Source organism: Mus caroli, chromosome 15 (assembly GCF_900094665.2).
Source record: "Mus caroli chromosome 15, CAROLI_EIJ_v1.1, whole genome shotgun sequence".
Classification (NCBI taxonomy): domain Eukaryota; kingdom Metazoa; phylum Chordata; class Mammalia; order Rodentia; family Muridae; genus Mus; species Mus caroli.
Window position 1 is genome coordinate 96,367,690 of NC_034584.1, and position 16,482 is coordinate 96,384,171.

General features: G+C 42.5%; 1 protein-coding gene across 4 annotated transcripts in view; it reads right to left on the minus strand.

Moving 5' to 3' along the window:
• Nucleotides 1-2,311: 2,311 nt before the first annotated feature.
• Nucleotides 2,312-16,482, minus strand: part of Atf7 (activating transcription factor 7) — a 93,897-nt gene continuing 79,726 nt past the window's right edge. For 2 of the 4 annotated variants that reach the window (XM_021182999.1, XM_021182998.1), the window contains exons 10-12: nucleotides 15,510-15,707; nucleotides 12,746-12,854; nucleotides 2,312-8,097 (exon numbers count right to left, since the gene is read on the minus strand). In XM_021182999.1, the coding sequence (XP_021038658.1) occupies nucleotides 7,880-8,097; nucleotides 12,746-12,854; nucleotides 15,510-15,707 (525 nt within the window). In that variant the 3' untranslated portion in view covers nucleotides 2,312-7,879. The remainder of the gene's footprint in view (nucleotides 8,098-12,745; nucleotides 12,855-15,509; nucleotides 15,708-16,482) is intronic. The other 2 variants (XM_029469751.1, XM_029469752.1) reach the window with 1 other exon arrangement.

A 16,482-nucleotide genomic window follows, 5' to 3' on the forward strand; every position in this document is an offset into this window, starting at 1 on the left:
CACCGTGTGTGTGAGATGTGTGTGTGTGAAACAGGTGTCACCATTTAGCCTTGGCTGGCCTAGAATTTACTATGTAGACTAGGATGCCTCTGCCTCCCAAGTGCTGGGATTAAAGGTGTGTGTCACAGTGCCCAGCTTGTGTGGTTTTCTAAGACTGGGACTCTGTATGTAGCCCAATATGCTGGCCTCTGTTTTTAATTTCTCAAGTGCTGGGATTACAGATGTACACCACCATACCTGGCAGAAATTTCGTATTTTATCTTTGCTCTCGAAATTCACTCTGTGACTTCAGAGGCAGGCTGATCTTTGAGTCGAGGCTAGGCTCTTCTACAGAGCTAGTTCCAAAACAGCCAAGGCTACACAGAGAAACCCTGTCTCAAAACAAAAAACAAAACAAAACAAAAACAAACAACAAAGAGGCAACTTGCTGGAGGCCCCTGAGCACAATCTCCAGCACCCAGAGAACAATAAAAAAAAATCTAACCCTGTTATCAGGAAGCTTTCCTGAACAGCAGATGGGCTGCGTACACAGCATTCTCACAGCAGCCACTCTGTGTTCACTGCACTGCTGCTTCAGTACAGGAGTCTGGGCCGAAGCTACTAAGTTCACAAAGAAGCTGGTTCACTGGGCTGGTGAGATGGCTCAGTGGGCAAGAGCACCCAACTGCTCTTCCCAAGGTCCAGAGTTCAAATCCCAGCAACCACATGGTGGCTCACAACCATCTGTAACGAGATCTGGCGCCCTCTTCTGGAGTGTCTGAAGACAGCTACAATGTACTTACAACATATAATAAATAAATCTTAAAAAAAAAAAAAATTAATCATTCTAACCTGTTACATTGTCTTGTGCTAGGATCCTCATCTTCTAGACTTAGTTTTATTTATCACTTTCCAGACTTATTTATTTAAATACAGGATCTCAGCTGGCCTGTGGTGACATATGCCTTTAGTCTTAGCACTTGGGAGGTAGTGCAAATCTCTGAGTTCAAGGCCAGCATGGTCTACAGAATGAGTTCCAGGACAGTCAGAGCTACACAGAGAAACCCTGTCTCAAAAAAAAAAAATTTTTTTTTTTTAAAAAATTTTAATTGTATGTCTGCAAGAGCAGGTGCCTGAGGAGCTGGAATTCCAGATGTGAGGCACCTAACTGGAACGGAACTCAAGTCCTCTAGAAGAACAGCAAGTGCTCTTAACCACTGAGCCACCTCTCCAGTCTTCTTCCAGACTCTGTCTTAGCTTTTAGTAATGTTCTTTCTTTCTTTGGACATACTGTGTGCTCCCCACCCCCTACAGAGCATATGTGGAGTTCAGAGAACACCTTGCCAGTTCTCTTCCCACCACATGTATCCAGGGATCAAGCTCAGGTCTTCAGGCTTGGCAGTAAGTACCTTAATTGCTGGGCCCCACACAGTGATGGCCAGCAAGTGTTTCCATTTCCTAAGGAGGCTCTGAGTCCTTCACCAGACACCAACCCAGTAGACCTGTTCTACCAGGAAACCTTAGAGGTACCTGTTCTGTCTTTTGTCAGGTTCTTCAGTCTGTCTCCTTGGTAGTTTCCACTTTTAGTGGAAGACACAGATACAGGAAGGATCAGTGGCTCACCTGTCTGTCTTCCTCACCCTGATCATTACCTGTTCTCCTGTGAGCTTTAATCTGCTTTTACAAAGTTTGCCTCGAGTTTCCAATCTTCTTCTCTTTTTAAATGTTTTTTTTTTTTTTTTTTTTTTTTTTTTTTTTTTTTTTTTTTTTTTTTTTGTGTGTGCTGGGGGAAGGGTTATGCAGGTGAGTGCAGTGCCTGTGGGGGCCAAAAGAGGGCACCAGATCCCTTGCAGCTGGAGTTAAGGGCAGTGGTAAACCAGCCAACATGGGTGTGGGGACCAAACAGATCTTTTGAGACAAGAGCAGTTTTTCCTCTTAACTACTGAGCCATCTCTCCAGCTATTCCTTCTAGTCTCTGGAGAAAGCTTGACTTTGTCTACCTCTTTGTACAATCCCAAGTCCCTTTCTTGGGAGTAGGACTTTTCCTTTCAATTGTTGGAAGTGGGTGAGCATAAAACACTGAAAGAGTCAGGGTGTTCAGCATTCCCATTGGTCAGTGTTTTTGTGATGCCCTGGCTCTGAGGCAGTTTAAAGATCTGAACTCTGTGCCTTTTCCAACACCATGTTACTTACTGAAAGCAGAGAGAGCCTGCTAGTTCTGCCCTAAGAAGTGGAAGGGAGAGAGGATGGTCAGACACAAATGCCTACTGAGTCTCTAGGAGTGACCAATGGGCCCCATGAGTCTGCCGTAGGGAAGCACCAAACATACCAGTGATTCTCTTGATAGTTTAATGTTATATTTGCAGCATAAATAAGGCACAGTATATGTCAGGGCAAGGGATGGAGGGAGAAGGCAAGGCTGGGTGATAATTGCTAAATGGCATAGGGGAAGGAAGAAGGGATAGTTATGGAGAAGAGCTGAAAGCCCCTGCCTCAGCCCTGCCCCAGGAGATTGTGAGAGCCTGCTCACAGGGGTCATGCTGAATTGGGTGGAGGGAAAGGACAGAAGACACTTTTGTAACAAAACAGCCCAGAGCACTGTATCCTCCCACCTGTCAGAGTCTACCACTGGAGCCTGGGGAGGCCCAGACTGGGTTGAGTTCCTTGAGGATGGAGAGGTATTGCTACATGTCAAAAGGATATAGAACACAGCTATATTCATAGATACACATGGCTTTCTTCTCAACATATACTCTATCAGGATGTAGGAGGCTCCACTGTGGGGGTGGAGGCTAATCCTCCTGTAAGAGATGTGGTGTGTGCACAGGGAAGAAATGGACAACTAAGGCTCCTGTTGATTTTGTTTGTTTTGAGACAGGGTCTCACTGCATAGCTATGATTGGCTTTGAACTCCCTATGTAGACCAGAATGGTCTTGAACACAAAGAGATCTGCCTGCCTCTGTTTCCCTCAAAAGTGCTGGGATCAAAGGCATGTGCCACCACCACTCCTGGCCTTCCTGCTAGCTAAAGTCACCAAGAATGCAGAACTAGTAGCCTGCAAGGAAATATGAGTCCAGACCAATGCAAGCAAGAGTTTTAGAGCTAAGACTAGAACGAAGACCAACCTAGAATTTGAGATGAGTAATGTGGTGGTGGCTGTTTTAATGGAAGAGGGAGGAAGGAAGGACTGGGGGAAATAAAAATATCAATTCTAAGGCAGAGAAGACATTTAAAGTAATCGTTGTCATCCCAGAGCTAAGATGCTCCCAGCCTGTCCGCTAGGGACTGTCGTGCATTAGTGTGAACTAGCAGCAGAGACTGTTAGCTAAAGCTCACCTTCAGAGTGGCCAACTCAGGAGGTTGGGATGGCCCAGAGAGTACATTTCTAGCAAGTTCTTCAGGTGATGGTGCTGCTGATGTTGCTCTTGGACCATGTTCTGAGAACCACTGCCCTAAGGTAAAGTCAATGAAACTAGTGCTCACAGCCACTTAATAGCTAAAGCCTTACTCACAATTGCTGGCTTATAGCTTACCAGCTCTACATTAAAAAACAAAACAGAAAAAGAAAACACCTACTAGCTGAAATAGAAACTTGCATTTGCAAGAACATAAGCTGCCTTAATCTGCCCTACTTTTCACCAGCCTTTGTTCATTCTAGGGTAGGATTTTACCTCAAAGTAACCGTGCAAACGGTGGGAATGTGGCCAGCAGGCACTGCTCACTCCTATGGATCACCAGGCTGGTGGAATAGGGGGATTTGTCTATGCATATGCATGTATACAGACAGAAACAGAATTTGTAAGAAGGATGTTTAGCTGGACTGGAGCGGGGTAGGGTCTTTTGATAGGCTTTAGGATCCTCACCTGTCCTGTCCCACCACCCCTCCCACCCTGGTCAAACATGGCTAAAGAAAGGAGAAAGCATAGCAATGAAGGCATGTGTCACACAGCTGTGAGACACATCTGAACAGACTACGGTTTTCTTTTCACAAGAAGTACATATTTCTTTTTGGTGGGTACAATAGATAATGGAAATGTGTTCTGAGGATGGGGACACACTGGGAGAGTGAGCTCAGCAGTTAGCACCTTTAAGGAGCCTCTCAGAAGCCAGAGGAAGAATTGTGTGTGTGTGTGTCTTTTTGGCGGTTCAGGCTGTACAAAGTACAGTTATATCTCTCAGGATGATGGTGCTGGAGGGCAGGTCCCTGAGGAGACGGAAGAGGTGAATCAAGGAAGGAGTCAAGAGCTACAGAATGGGAGAGGGAAGGCAGGCAGCAAGGCAAGGTTCACCAGCACAGCTCCCTTAAGTATGTGGTCTGGTGCTTACAGCCATGGGAAGGAGTGGAGGAAGGAAGCAGGCAGCTGGCATCTCAGCCAACAGGAAGGGAGTGAAAGGGAGTGAAGGGGCCGTGTCCTTCTCAGCTCTCCCTGCGTGCTGGGCGGCTTCTCAGCCTTTGAGACTCTGAACACTCTGTGTTATATGGAGTGGGTGGCAAGAGCACAGACCAGGCCTCTGACCACACATGGGCCTGAGACACCACACTCTCAGCGCCTTTCTGACAGAGCTCTGAAGAAGGGCTTAGTTATATGAAGCAAAACAGAGTCGGGAAAAGATGAGTTAAAACTGGAGGACAGAGCCATCCTGACTGATGTACAAAACTCCACAGAGAAACACAAGGAACATGAGACAACAGCAGACCAGGGCATACTACAAATCTCTCCTTCATGAAAACCAGAAGTACTGAGAAGTCTGAGAAAGAATTCAGAGTTGATGTAGAAGTCTCAGATACACATGCACGAATTAGGAACTGTATACAAAATCTCCAAAATGAAAAAAAAACAGTGGGTAAGTTGGAGGAGAAAGTCAGATATATGGAGGGAGATTTTGGTGAGGGCATTCAAACATGGAAAAGGAACAAGACAAAAATTAACATGAAAGAAACAACCAAGTGAAAATCCTCACCAGAAAGTGTCCCCAAAAGATTAAGATCATGCAGTTCTGCAGTGGAGTACAAAGTTGGGACAATCATATACTCAGACACAGACAGACAGACAGACAGACAGACACACACACACAGAAAGAGAGAGAGAGAGAGATTACCAGTATTTTCAAGAAGCTTGGGATATACTTAAAAGACCAAACAAACCTCAGAAGCCACTGGGGAGAAGGAGGACCTGAGATAAATTAAAAAGGAATTAGTCAAACTATTTAATGAAATTATATCACAAAATTTCCTATACCTAGGGACAGGAGTTGACATTCAAATACAAGAGGCATATTGAACCCCAAATAGACATGACCAGAGACCCCGCTATGACACATCATAGTCAGATGTCAAGAAGGGTTTATTGCTATCCTCTAGGGTATCTGGTTCTGGTTCAGTTAAGTCTGGAAGGCAAAGGTCAGGGCTGTGACCCCTGGCAGCAATAATGTAGGTGATGACCCCCTTGACTGTCACAGAGGCTTCAGCATAAGCAGCTGCTCTGCTTTCTTAGTGAAGCTGAGAACCGACTACCGAGGTATCGGTAGTCTGGGGAATTTCAGTCCTGCAATGGTTCTGTTGGTACCCTGCATCATTCAAGCTCCCAATACTAACTTCCTGCTATGAAAACAAAGACTCAAGAGAAGCAGACATGAGGGTCAAGAAAGTGAAAAAGAACCTCCACATATACTAGACATGCAACCCAGGATAGACTGGTAAGTTACACTGACTTAAACACTTGACTGATGGAGAAAGAAAATAGCCAAGGGGGGCCTTGGGAGCTATAAGCTCATTCATATTTTAGTGTAAGGCTGCTACTGGGAAGTCAAGACAATTAAAAGAAAAAAAAAGAAACAAAATTCATAAGCAGGAAAAAAAAAATCCTAGGAAGCAGCCATCTAAAGAAGTCCTGAGCTCAAACTATGGCTGTGAGTTTCTAAGGCCAAGTGAAACCCCTGGACATGGTGGCTTGCCCTCAACCATCTGCTGTGACATTTGCTATCCTTGTCACCTCAGGGGATGTTTTTGTTAAGACCCTGTGGGAGAAGACTATAAAACCAGTTCTTAGTTTTTACTGGGTGTGGCCTGTTCAGCACTGACTCTAAAGAGCAGGAGGGAAATTTACATAAAACATACAAACATGTCACAGGATGGGCTCACTAGTCTAAACTCTGAGGAAATAATCATATAAGCTACAACATTTCCTCATTCCTCCACGACAGTGAATTTTGGAAGACAAAAAATGAGGCAAGCAGTTTTTCTGCATACTTAAGATGGAGCTAGAAAAGAGGACTCTTGGCTTGAGCAGATGGCAGAAGGTGGTTCTAGGACAATGAGAAGGATTCTCAACTCAAGAGCTATTAAAGCTGACCTATCTATCCACAGGCCTCTGGCTCTGGAAGAGCCTGCATAGCTCAGAGCCAAGGAAAGATGAAGAAGAGGAGGGGTGTATTTTCTCTCTGTAACCCATAAAATAAGGACAGCCAACAGCCACAGACAGCAATCTCACAGACAGGCCATATCCTGAGTGCTCTGCTGAGATTATACATAGGAAAATGTATACCTCCTCGCTCCACTCAGTCTTATTATATTCAAAAGCATCCATGACCTCAACCATGATGCTTCAGAGCCCTGGAGCCTGTACCATAGAGAAGTTCAACGAAATTTCAGGACTAGAGACGCCCAGTGGGTAGGTTAAGAACTGGGTAAGAAGATGAGAAGATAGTTGAGAGAGTGCTGGACACTGGTGGGTACAAAACATAACTTAGAAAAGAAGGGAGGCTGTAGGAGGGACAGAGAATAGAAGCAGCTACTGTCTGACAACTCCTAGGAGGTCTGAGCTAAAGTAGTTATAGTGGAACAGGCAGTGATGTGGACAGGGAAGCACAGTGGAGAGGCAGGAGCACAGATGACCAAAGATGACAATATGTAGACTTTGGCCAGTAAACTCTTGTAAAACATAAAAGAATCAGTTAATCCAGTAACCTGATGGAACAAGTTTTAAATTACACTGTTCCTGTCTGCCCTGATGATTAGAACTGGAGGGTAGGGAAGGAGACAGGGAAGCCCAGTTAGGTCCCCAGCTCTCTCCTTTTTCATTGCCACTAACAATAAGGCCACAAGATGAGGTTCCCAAGGCCTAGTGGGGAAGTAGGAAAGACCCCACCACTAGACTAAGGAAAGTCAAGAGACGAAATGAGGTACCAATAGATTTGGAAATGAAAAATGATTCAAACTCTCAGAGTTTTGCTTTTTTTGTTTGTGTTTGTTTTTGGTAGCAGATAGGAATAAAGCACATGGAAGAGGTGGGAAACACTGCTACCTCATACATTAAATGTATTACATTCTCAGCAAGTGAATGTTTTCACTGCAGTTTAGGAAGGAGGAAAGAGACAAATAAGCAGCTATTGGGAGACAAAGTCCTGAGTGCATGTGGTGGCTGGGGGTGGGACAGCAAGTAACACGCCATCAAATTTCACCTCCCTCTATCTGGCAGGAAGTGGCATGCTAATAAGAAATAAGAAGGTAACAGCCACAGGTCAATGGGAGGAGGGGACACTGAGAAACCCCAAACCTACAAGTGCAAGGGTTAGTGTTAAGAGACAGGCACACATGCATCAGGGCCAGGGATGATTACTCAGACCATATGGAAAGGCCTTTGGCTGTAGGTACATAAGAAACCCTACCCTTGGGGGATGATCTATGTGGCTTTGGGGCCAGAAGCGCCTAGTACAGGTGTTAATCGTACATGATCATGTGGCTAAAGAGAAAAGCCCCACATCTGTCCATACTCACAACACACAATTTCTCCCTCTCCATACTGCCCAATTCCAAGACAGACAGGAGGGGTTAAGTTGATCTCTCTCTTGGCTCAGGCGGGCGAGCTCTGGCTGGGGACCTCTCCATCATGGGAGGCATCATCTGCCCGCAGACTGCGACTGTGGGGTCATGATCACATGTGACTGTATGGGCATGCTCAGTTCTGTCCTTTGGCTGGCCATCTGAGTGAGGACCGAGGTGGCCACAGCTTCAGCTGCAGATCGAACACTAAGGCCATTGCTAGGGGCTGATGCGGAACTGTGCTGAATCACTGGGGCTGGAGAACCCGTTGGCTCTGAGCTTTCCTTGGGACTTTCTGCCAGGAAGGAGGGCAAACAGTAGAGAGCAAGTGGTTAGAAAATAGGACAGAGGAACAGAAAGGACTCTTCTTTGTCATAATTACAAAGAATACAAAAGAAAATTAATCTCATCTTTCCTTTTGGAGAAAACTCTCCAGAATCCTGACCTCAAGTCATGAATGGCCTGAAAAATAAGTTCTGACACAAAACATAAGATCTGAGCCAAAGGCCAGGCACAGCATCACATTTAACACACTGTGATGGAGGAGGTTCTCCTAATAGCTTGTACTTACATTCTAGGTGGATAAAAGCCCCTTTCTGAAGCTTGTACTAAATTATTACCATTGTGAAAGCCACTTGTTTTCTCCAAGAAAAACTTAAAGGGATGTGATCCATTGGCTCCAGAAATCAACAAAGACTACTTGGAAGTGAAGATAGGCTGGAGATAATTCAGGATTATCTAAAATTATCTTTGAACCTGTTCTCTTTGTAGAAGAAAATGAATCTCTCTTCCATTCCTTTAAGAAAATTTTGCATTTGTGAATATACATGTATGTATGTATGTATGTATGCATGTATGTATGTATGCATGCATGTATATGTATGGTCACACACATGCCAAAGCAGGCACGTAGATATCAGATGACAACTTTCAGGACTTTGTTCTCTTAGATCAAACTCAAATCATCAGGCTAGGCATCAAGTATGTGAACCAGCTAAGCCTGCTATAAGCCTGCTAAGTCATCCCACCATTTGCAAAAGCAATTTAAAATAAATTCCTTAATCTGCTCTTTTATTTTTTTTATTTATTTATTTTGGTTTTTTGAGACAGGGTTTCTCTGTGTAGCCCTGGCTGTCTTGGAACTCACTCTATAGACCAGGCTGGCCTTGAACTCAGAAATCCGCCTGCCTCTGCCTCTCAAGTGCCGGGATTAAAGATTTGCGCCACCACGCCCACGCCCAGCTCTTAATCTGCTCTTATTAATTTTCAAAGGAATTAAACCATTCTATTTTAAAGAATGTTCCTTTAGCATATAGTTGGCATTATAAGTAAGCCTATTAAATACCAAGTTACAATCAAATGCCAAGATTCATAAAACATATATAAAGTCTGTCAGAGTCTCCTATCAATTAGCCATTCACTGATGATATATTTATTATAAGTTATATCATAACTATCATCTAAAGTGACAATAACATTTTATTGACATTTACACAACATCTTAGCTGCATAAAAAGGTATTGGTAGCTGGTCAAGTTTTTTTTTTTTTTAAGATTTATTTATTTATTATATGTAAGTACACTGTAGCTGTCTTCAGACGCTCCAGAAGAGGGCACCAGATCTCATTACAGATGGTTGTGAGCCACCATGTGGTTGCTGGGATTTGAACTCTGGACCTTTGGAAGAGCAGTCGGGTGCTCTTACCCACTGAGCCATCTCACCAGCCCACTGGTCAAGTTTTACTAAATGTCTCTATAGTCTCTATAACTGCTTCAACAGAGATGTATGAAATTAGGGAAAATTTCCAGTAAGTGTATTGTTTTGTCTTGTCTTTTTGTGACGGTGTTTCATGTAGCCCAAGCTGGCTTCAAATTCTCAATCTTGCCTTTGCCTCCCAAAAGCTCTAATTGCACTCATGTGTATCACCACGTCTGAGTTTGGTGTGTCCATCTCTTGATGACAGTCTCAGTAATCTTTCAAATGGTTCAAGAAGATTCAAATACTGCTTCCTTAGTAAACACTTCCTTGTTACCCCCAGGAAACTGTCTTGTCACCTGTGCTTTCAGGGCATACACTCACTCACTCCACAGACACTTACTGAGCATCATTTCCATGTGAGGGCACTGGGGTACACAGCAGAAGCTCCCAGTCCAGGAGTCCTCAAGAGGCCCTATCTGTCCTTTCTCATTCACAGGTTCACAATGACCCAATGTATCTCTGAGAGGTAGAGACAATGTCTTATATCAAGTACCTATATGATGTGGATATCACAAAGTAGTAGTTAAACACATCTTTGTGGTAATAAATAAGTAGTTTAATGGACTAAGCACCAATAAGAGTTATTATAAGGACTGAGTAGAAAATTATATATTGACTGCACACTGAAGGACACTCAGTCCTTACCCTCTTTGGCTCATGAACAGGATCTAAAACAGTTATTCTAGGTACAGTGCCTTACTTTTGCTTGTATATCCCTGATCTCTAGCAGAGTATCAGATCCTTCGTATTGTACCTATGCTTTGCACCCTCCGGTCTGCAAAGTTGAAGTCCTTGTTATTACCAAGACTGGGTGTAAATGTTCCAAATACTTCCCCATCTCATTCCAATGACACTGCCCCATACTGTCACACTGTCTGTGTTTGAGGCAGGTCTTTCTATGGATTCTGGCAGTCCTGGGATTCATGACATAGATTAGGGCGACCTTGAATTTACAATAATCCTCCCACTTATGCTTCTTGAGTACTGGGATTCCAGGTGTGGACCACCAAGCCTGACCCTTCCCTCTTCTTCTTTTTTTGTTTGTATTTTTGAGACTCTCAGGATGGGCTCGAATTCATGAACTTCCTGTCTCAGCCTTCTGGGTGCTTGGACTGCATTCTTGTAGCACCATTTCTAGTTATGTTATTACTGTTATTATTATTTTAAGATTTATGCTGGGTTTGATTGTACATGCTTTTAATCCCAGCACTTTGGAGGCAGAGGCAAGCCTATCTCTATGAGTCAAGGCCAGCCTGATTGACATAGAGAGTTCCAGGGCAGGGCTGGAGAGATGGCTCAGTGGTTAAGAACACTGACACTGCTCTTCTAGAGGTCCTGAGTTCAATTCCCAGCAACCATATGGTGGCTCACAACCATCTGCAATGGGGTCTGATGCCCTCTTCTGGTTTGTCTGAAGAAAGCAATGATGTACTCATATACATTAAATAAATCTTTAAAAAGAGAGAGAGAGTTCCAGGGTAGCCAGAGCTACATGTATATACATCCATGAGCCAGGTACATGCTTGGTGCCTGAGACAGCAAAAGAGGATCTCAGATCACCTAGAACTGGAGTTATCGATAGTTATGAGTGCTGGAAAGTGAACACAGGCCTTCCGCAGGAGCAGTAAATGCTCTTACCCCCTGAGCAATCTCTATACTTTAGCTGTATTATTTTTTTGTTTTCACATTTACCACAAGCCACATATTTCATCCTTTTTTTTTTTTTTAATTTGCCTTATATACTAAAATACAAGCTCTTCAAGGACAGGAATCTAACCTAATCTGTTCTAGCACAGAACAACAACTCTGTCAGTACTTGCTTAACAAATAACACACCTGGAAGTACAGATTAACATTTAAATAAACAATTTAATAATGATTCTTAAATTTTTTCTCAGCATCTCTGAGAAATATTTTACATCTCTGAAATGATGAAGGCAACTAGTGAAAAAACTATTTGTTTTTTTTTTTTTTAAGATTTATTTATTTATTATATGTAAGTACACTGTAGCTATCTTCAGACACTCCAGAGAGGGCGCCAGATCTCGTTGTAGATGGTTGTGAGCCACCATGTGGTTGCTGGGATTTGAACTCTGGACCTTTGGAAGAGCAGTCGGGTGCTCTTACCCACTGAGCCATCTCACCAGCCCCCAAAACACTATTTGCTATATCTAGTGTTTCTATGCATCAATTTAATCTGTAAAGGAAACTAGCAATTATTAGTTTTAATTATCCATAACAAATTTTTCACTATAGTATGTATTTTGTAACACTGTTAATGCTGAGCACAAGTCTGTAGAAATCTCTGATTACAAACTGAAACCGAGGGGCTGGTGAGATGGCTCAGTGGGTAAGAGCACCCGACAGCTCTTAGCTCTTCTGAAGGTCTGGAGTTCAAATCCCAGCAACCACATGGTGATTCACAACCATCCGTAATGATCTGACTCCCTCTTCTGGAGTGTCTGAAGATAACAACAGTGTACTTACATATAATAAATAAATAAATAAATAAATAAATAAATAAATCTAAAAAAAAAAAAGAAAGTGAACTCTGTCCTCAAGTCCCAACTTTTCAGTTTCTAAGAACCATCAGCTGTTCATCTTTCTCTAGGCCAAGACTGTCTTTAGGATCAAAAGACCTCTACCACTTTCCTACTGTTTACTTGGGCAAGTGATCTAATCTGAGTAGCTTTCTCACTTCCAAATGGAATGGCTACTTCATGAGAGAACTGTGAAAATGGTAAAGCATGTAAATAAAACAGATCCAAGAAGTACTGCATGCGCTTCTCTGCAGTGGTTATAGATAACACAGACTGAACTACCGATGTTCTTGCTATTACAGATTGAAAAAACGTGTGTGTGTAGCCGGGCATGGTGGCGCACGCCTTTAATCCCAGCACTCGGGAGGCAGAGGCAGGCAGATTTCTGAGTTCGAGGCCAGCCTGGTCTACCAAGTGAGTTCCAGGACAGCCAGGGCTATACAGAGAAACCCTGTCTCGAAAAACAAAAACAAAAAAACAAAAAACAAAAAAAAAACAACAAAAAAAAGAAAAAACGTGTGTGTGTGTATGTGTGTGTGTGTGTGTGAATGACTAATGCACCAGAAAGAACGGCTTTATGAATAGCTAAGATACTCAATACCTGTGATTTACCAACTGATTTAGCTTAGGTTACAAATCACTCACCTAGGTAGCCTTGAGTCTTTTTCTGTAGTGCAGTGACTGGGCAGTCTTTATGAGCTAACAGTAGCTGCTTCAACTGAGCCACCTCATTGCGTAGTAATGTGACTTCATTCTAAAGGGGGAGAGAAGTAAAGAGTTTTAAGAAAATTCATTAAAAAAAGAAAGCAATTGGGGTGTGGAGATGCATGCCTTTAATTCTAACTGGTCCATAAACTTGAGTTCCAGGACAGCTAGGGCTGTTACACAGAGAAACCCTTGTCCTGAAAAACCAAAAATCAAAACTCATCTTTTATTCTTGGACTGCTAATGACTGTTGGTTATATCAAAACACTACAACAAACATCTATATGAACTTATTTTTTTTGCTATCTATAGCAAACCATTTATTGTAACATTAACTTTAGAATTATTCTAATGTTAAACAGGAACAGAATGCTGTCTAGATTTTCCTCCCCAAATTGAGACATGATCTGGCAAGTCATGAAGTCAATGGCAGAAACTGCCTACAATGAAAAGTAAGGACTCATAACAAGAAAAGAGAAATGACTGTTACCTGGGATAAATCTGATTAACCTTAAATAATAACGTAAGCTTTTTTGACCAAGAAGAAAGTGTGCCTCTAGAAATCTGTTTTTGTTGTTTGTTTCTTTTGACAATGTCTCACTTTGTAATCTTGGCTGGCTTGGAGTTCCACTTGTAGACCAGGATGGCTTGGAACTTACAGAGAGCCAGCCACCTGCCTCTGCCTCCCAAGTGCTGCGATTATAGGAATAAATCACCAAGCTTGGCCTCAGAAATCTTTTTATTTTATTTTATTTTATTTTTTAAAGATTTATTTATTATATGTAAGAAATCGTTTTAATAGAATCATTTAATTAAGTGATGCAATGTCTACTGGAGCACTACTGTTCCAATGAACAATTTAACAGTGTTAGTGTCCACTGATCCATAGAACCTAACACACTCAAAACGTAGAAATATACAGCAGTTTAAAAGAACAAGGAAGATCCTTCATCTCCTTCACTAGGTCTCCATGAGATACTGTTAAATCATTCATGTTTAAACCAACTCCCAATCCCTCCAATTCTACCACAAAAAGTAGAAATAAAAACTATTCAGAAATATGAAAGTCTGGCTGTTTATACCCCATTTATCTACAAGGAAGATATTGGGACTGTTGATGGGAAGGTGAATTAAGGAACTTTGATTTTACCCTATATATGTGTGTGTGTGTGAGATAAAAGAAATTTGGGGACTGGTGAGATGGCTCCTTGGGTAAGAGCACTGACTGCTCTTCCAAAGGTCCTGAGTTCAAATCCCAGCAACCACATGGTGGCTCACAACCATCCATAATGAGATTTGACACCCTCTTATGGTTCATCTGAAATCAGCTACAGTGTGCTTATGTATAATAATAAATAAATCTTTTTTTAAAAAAGAAGACTATGAGGGAAACATAAACTTAAAAAAGAAATTTATTCATCTAGTATCTTTGTAATGAAATGTTTTAATGATTAGAAAAGTGAAGTTGCCATGAATGTAAACAAGATACATTATATACAGGTATGAAATTGTCAAGAATAAATTTAAAAACCAAATTTAGGGCTGGTGAGATGGCTCAGTGGGTAAGAGCACCCAACTGCTCTTCTGAAGGTCCGAAGTTCAAATCCCAGCAACCACATGGTGGCTCACAACCATCCGTAATGAGATCTGACTCCCTCTTCTGGAGTGTCTGAAGACAACTACAGTTTACTTACATTTAATAAAAATAAATAAATCTTTAAAAAACAAAAAACAAAACCAAATTTATTTTGCGTGTGTTCATATGTGCATATCACAGTCTGTGTGTGTGTGTGTGTGTGTGTGTGTGTGTGTGTAAATCAAAGGACAAGTTGTGGGATCTGAAAAATTAAATTCAGGTTATCAGACTTGGTGGTAAGCATTTTGCCACTGAGCCATCAGGGCTGACCCCTTTTAAGATATACTTTTTATATTGTGTGCATATTATATCTTATTTGTATATGTATGTGGGTGGGCACATACATGCCACACTGTGCATGTGTAGAGGTCAAAGGACAAGTTCTCTGCTTTCACCATGTGATCTCAAGAGTAGAATTCAGGTTGTCAGGCTTGATGGCAGGTGACTTTACCTACTGATCCATAGAATATACTTTTTTTTTTTTTTTTTTGGTCTTTCGAGACAGGGTTTCTCCATAGCCCTGGCTGTCCTGGAACTCAGTTTGTAGACCAGGCTGGCCTTGAACTCAGAAATCTGAATGCCTCTGCCTCCCAAGTGCTGGGATTAAAGGCGTGCGCCACCACCGTCTGACATGTTTGGTACTCTTAACCACTAAGCTCTCTCTCCAGCCTGAGTAAACACATTTTTCATTAGGTGTTCTCTAATTCAGTCAGGTTCTGTTGATGATTTGAGAGAGCATACCCCGGGGTGCTTAACCTGATTTCTTCATCCAGATGGGTATATTCTTGCCTTTTCTCTGGTCTTCCAACTGGTGAGCATTCTGAGTTATAACCTCAAATTCCAAATGGGTCTTGTGCTAGTGGCAAATCTGGAAGGAGATAGTCCCCTTCTCAATTGCTAAAGGGAAGGTTTCAATTCTGACTATTATGGGACTCTTTACACTCCTGGTCATACTTCTGGATCTAACCTAAGTAAAGAATGCCTGTCCTCTGCTCTGCAGCTGCACTGTTCAGGTTCAGCCTCAGTTGCCAGACTCTACAATCACAACAGTCACCCAGTACCACTCACACTTAGCTGAATGTTCTGAGAAGTAAGTTCTTCTGCCTTCTTTTCCAGGGAGGACACCCACAGTTTCCGCTTTTGCCGGCATCGAGAGGCTGCAGCTCTGTTTCGCTCTAAAAACCGCTGCCGCCGCTCATCTGGATCTTCATCCACTGTACGCCGTCGCCGTCCCCCAGTGCTAGGGGTGGGCTGAGCTGGAGAGACCTGTTGCCCAGTAAAGAAGAATATTTGTGATGGTTTGTATATGTTCTTCCCTGGGAGAGGCACTTTTAGAAGGTGTGGCCCTGTTGGAGTAGGTGTGTCACTGTGGGTGTGGGCTTTAAGACCCTCATCTAGCTGCCTGGAAGCCAGTCTCCCACTAGCAGCCTTCAGATGAAGATGTACAACTCTCAGCCCCTCCTGCACCATGCCTGCCAAGATGCTGCCTTGCTCCCACCTTGATGACAATGGACTGAACCTCTGAACCTGTAAGCAGCCCAATTAAATGCTGTCCTTATAAGACTTGCCTTGGTCATGGTGTCTGTTCACAGCAGTAAAACCCTAAGACAATACTTTTTTCTCTTTTTCTTTTGACTTTGAACAGTTTTGTTATATAGCCCAGGCAGACCCTGAATTTTGGTCCTTCTGCTTAGGCATCCAGAGTGCTGGGATTCACAGGCACAAACTTTGAACTTTGTCATTTGGCAGAACAGAGAAGTACTTGATGGGAATACCATTTTTTTTTTCTTGAAATCAAACTTGAGCTAGGAAGATTAGTAAGGTCTGGTAAAGATCGGGAATAACACCAAGTCCTATCACTATGTCTTTTAGCTTCTTATTCTACCTTCCCGTCTCTTTCCAATCCTCCCAGTACCACATGCAGATAAGATATACTTCTGTTGGAAACTGATTATTTCTGAGACACAGAAATCAAACTAGGTCTACATAAGGTTTTTTTTTTTTTTTTTTTGAGGGGGGGAACTGAACCTTGGTTTGAACT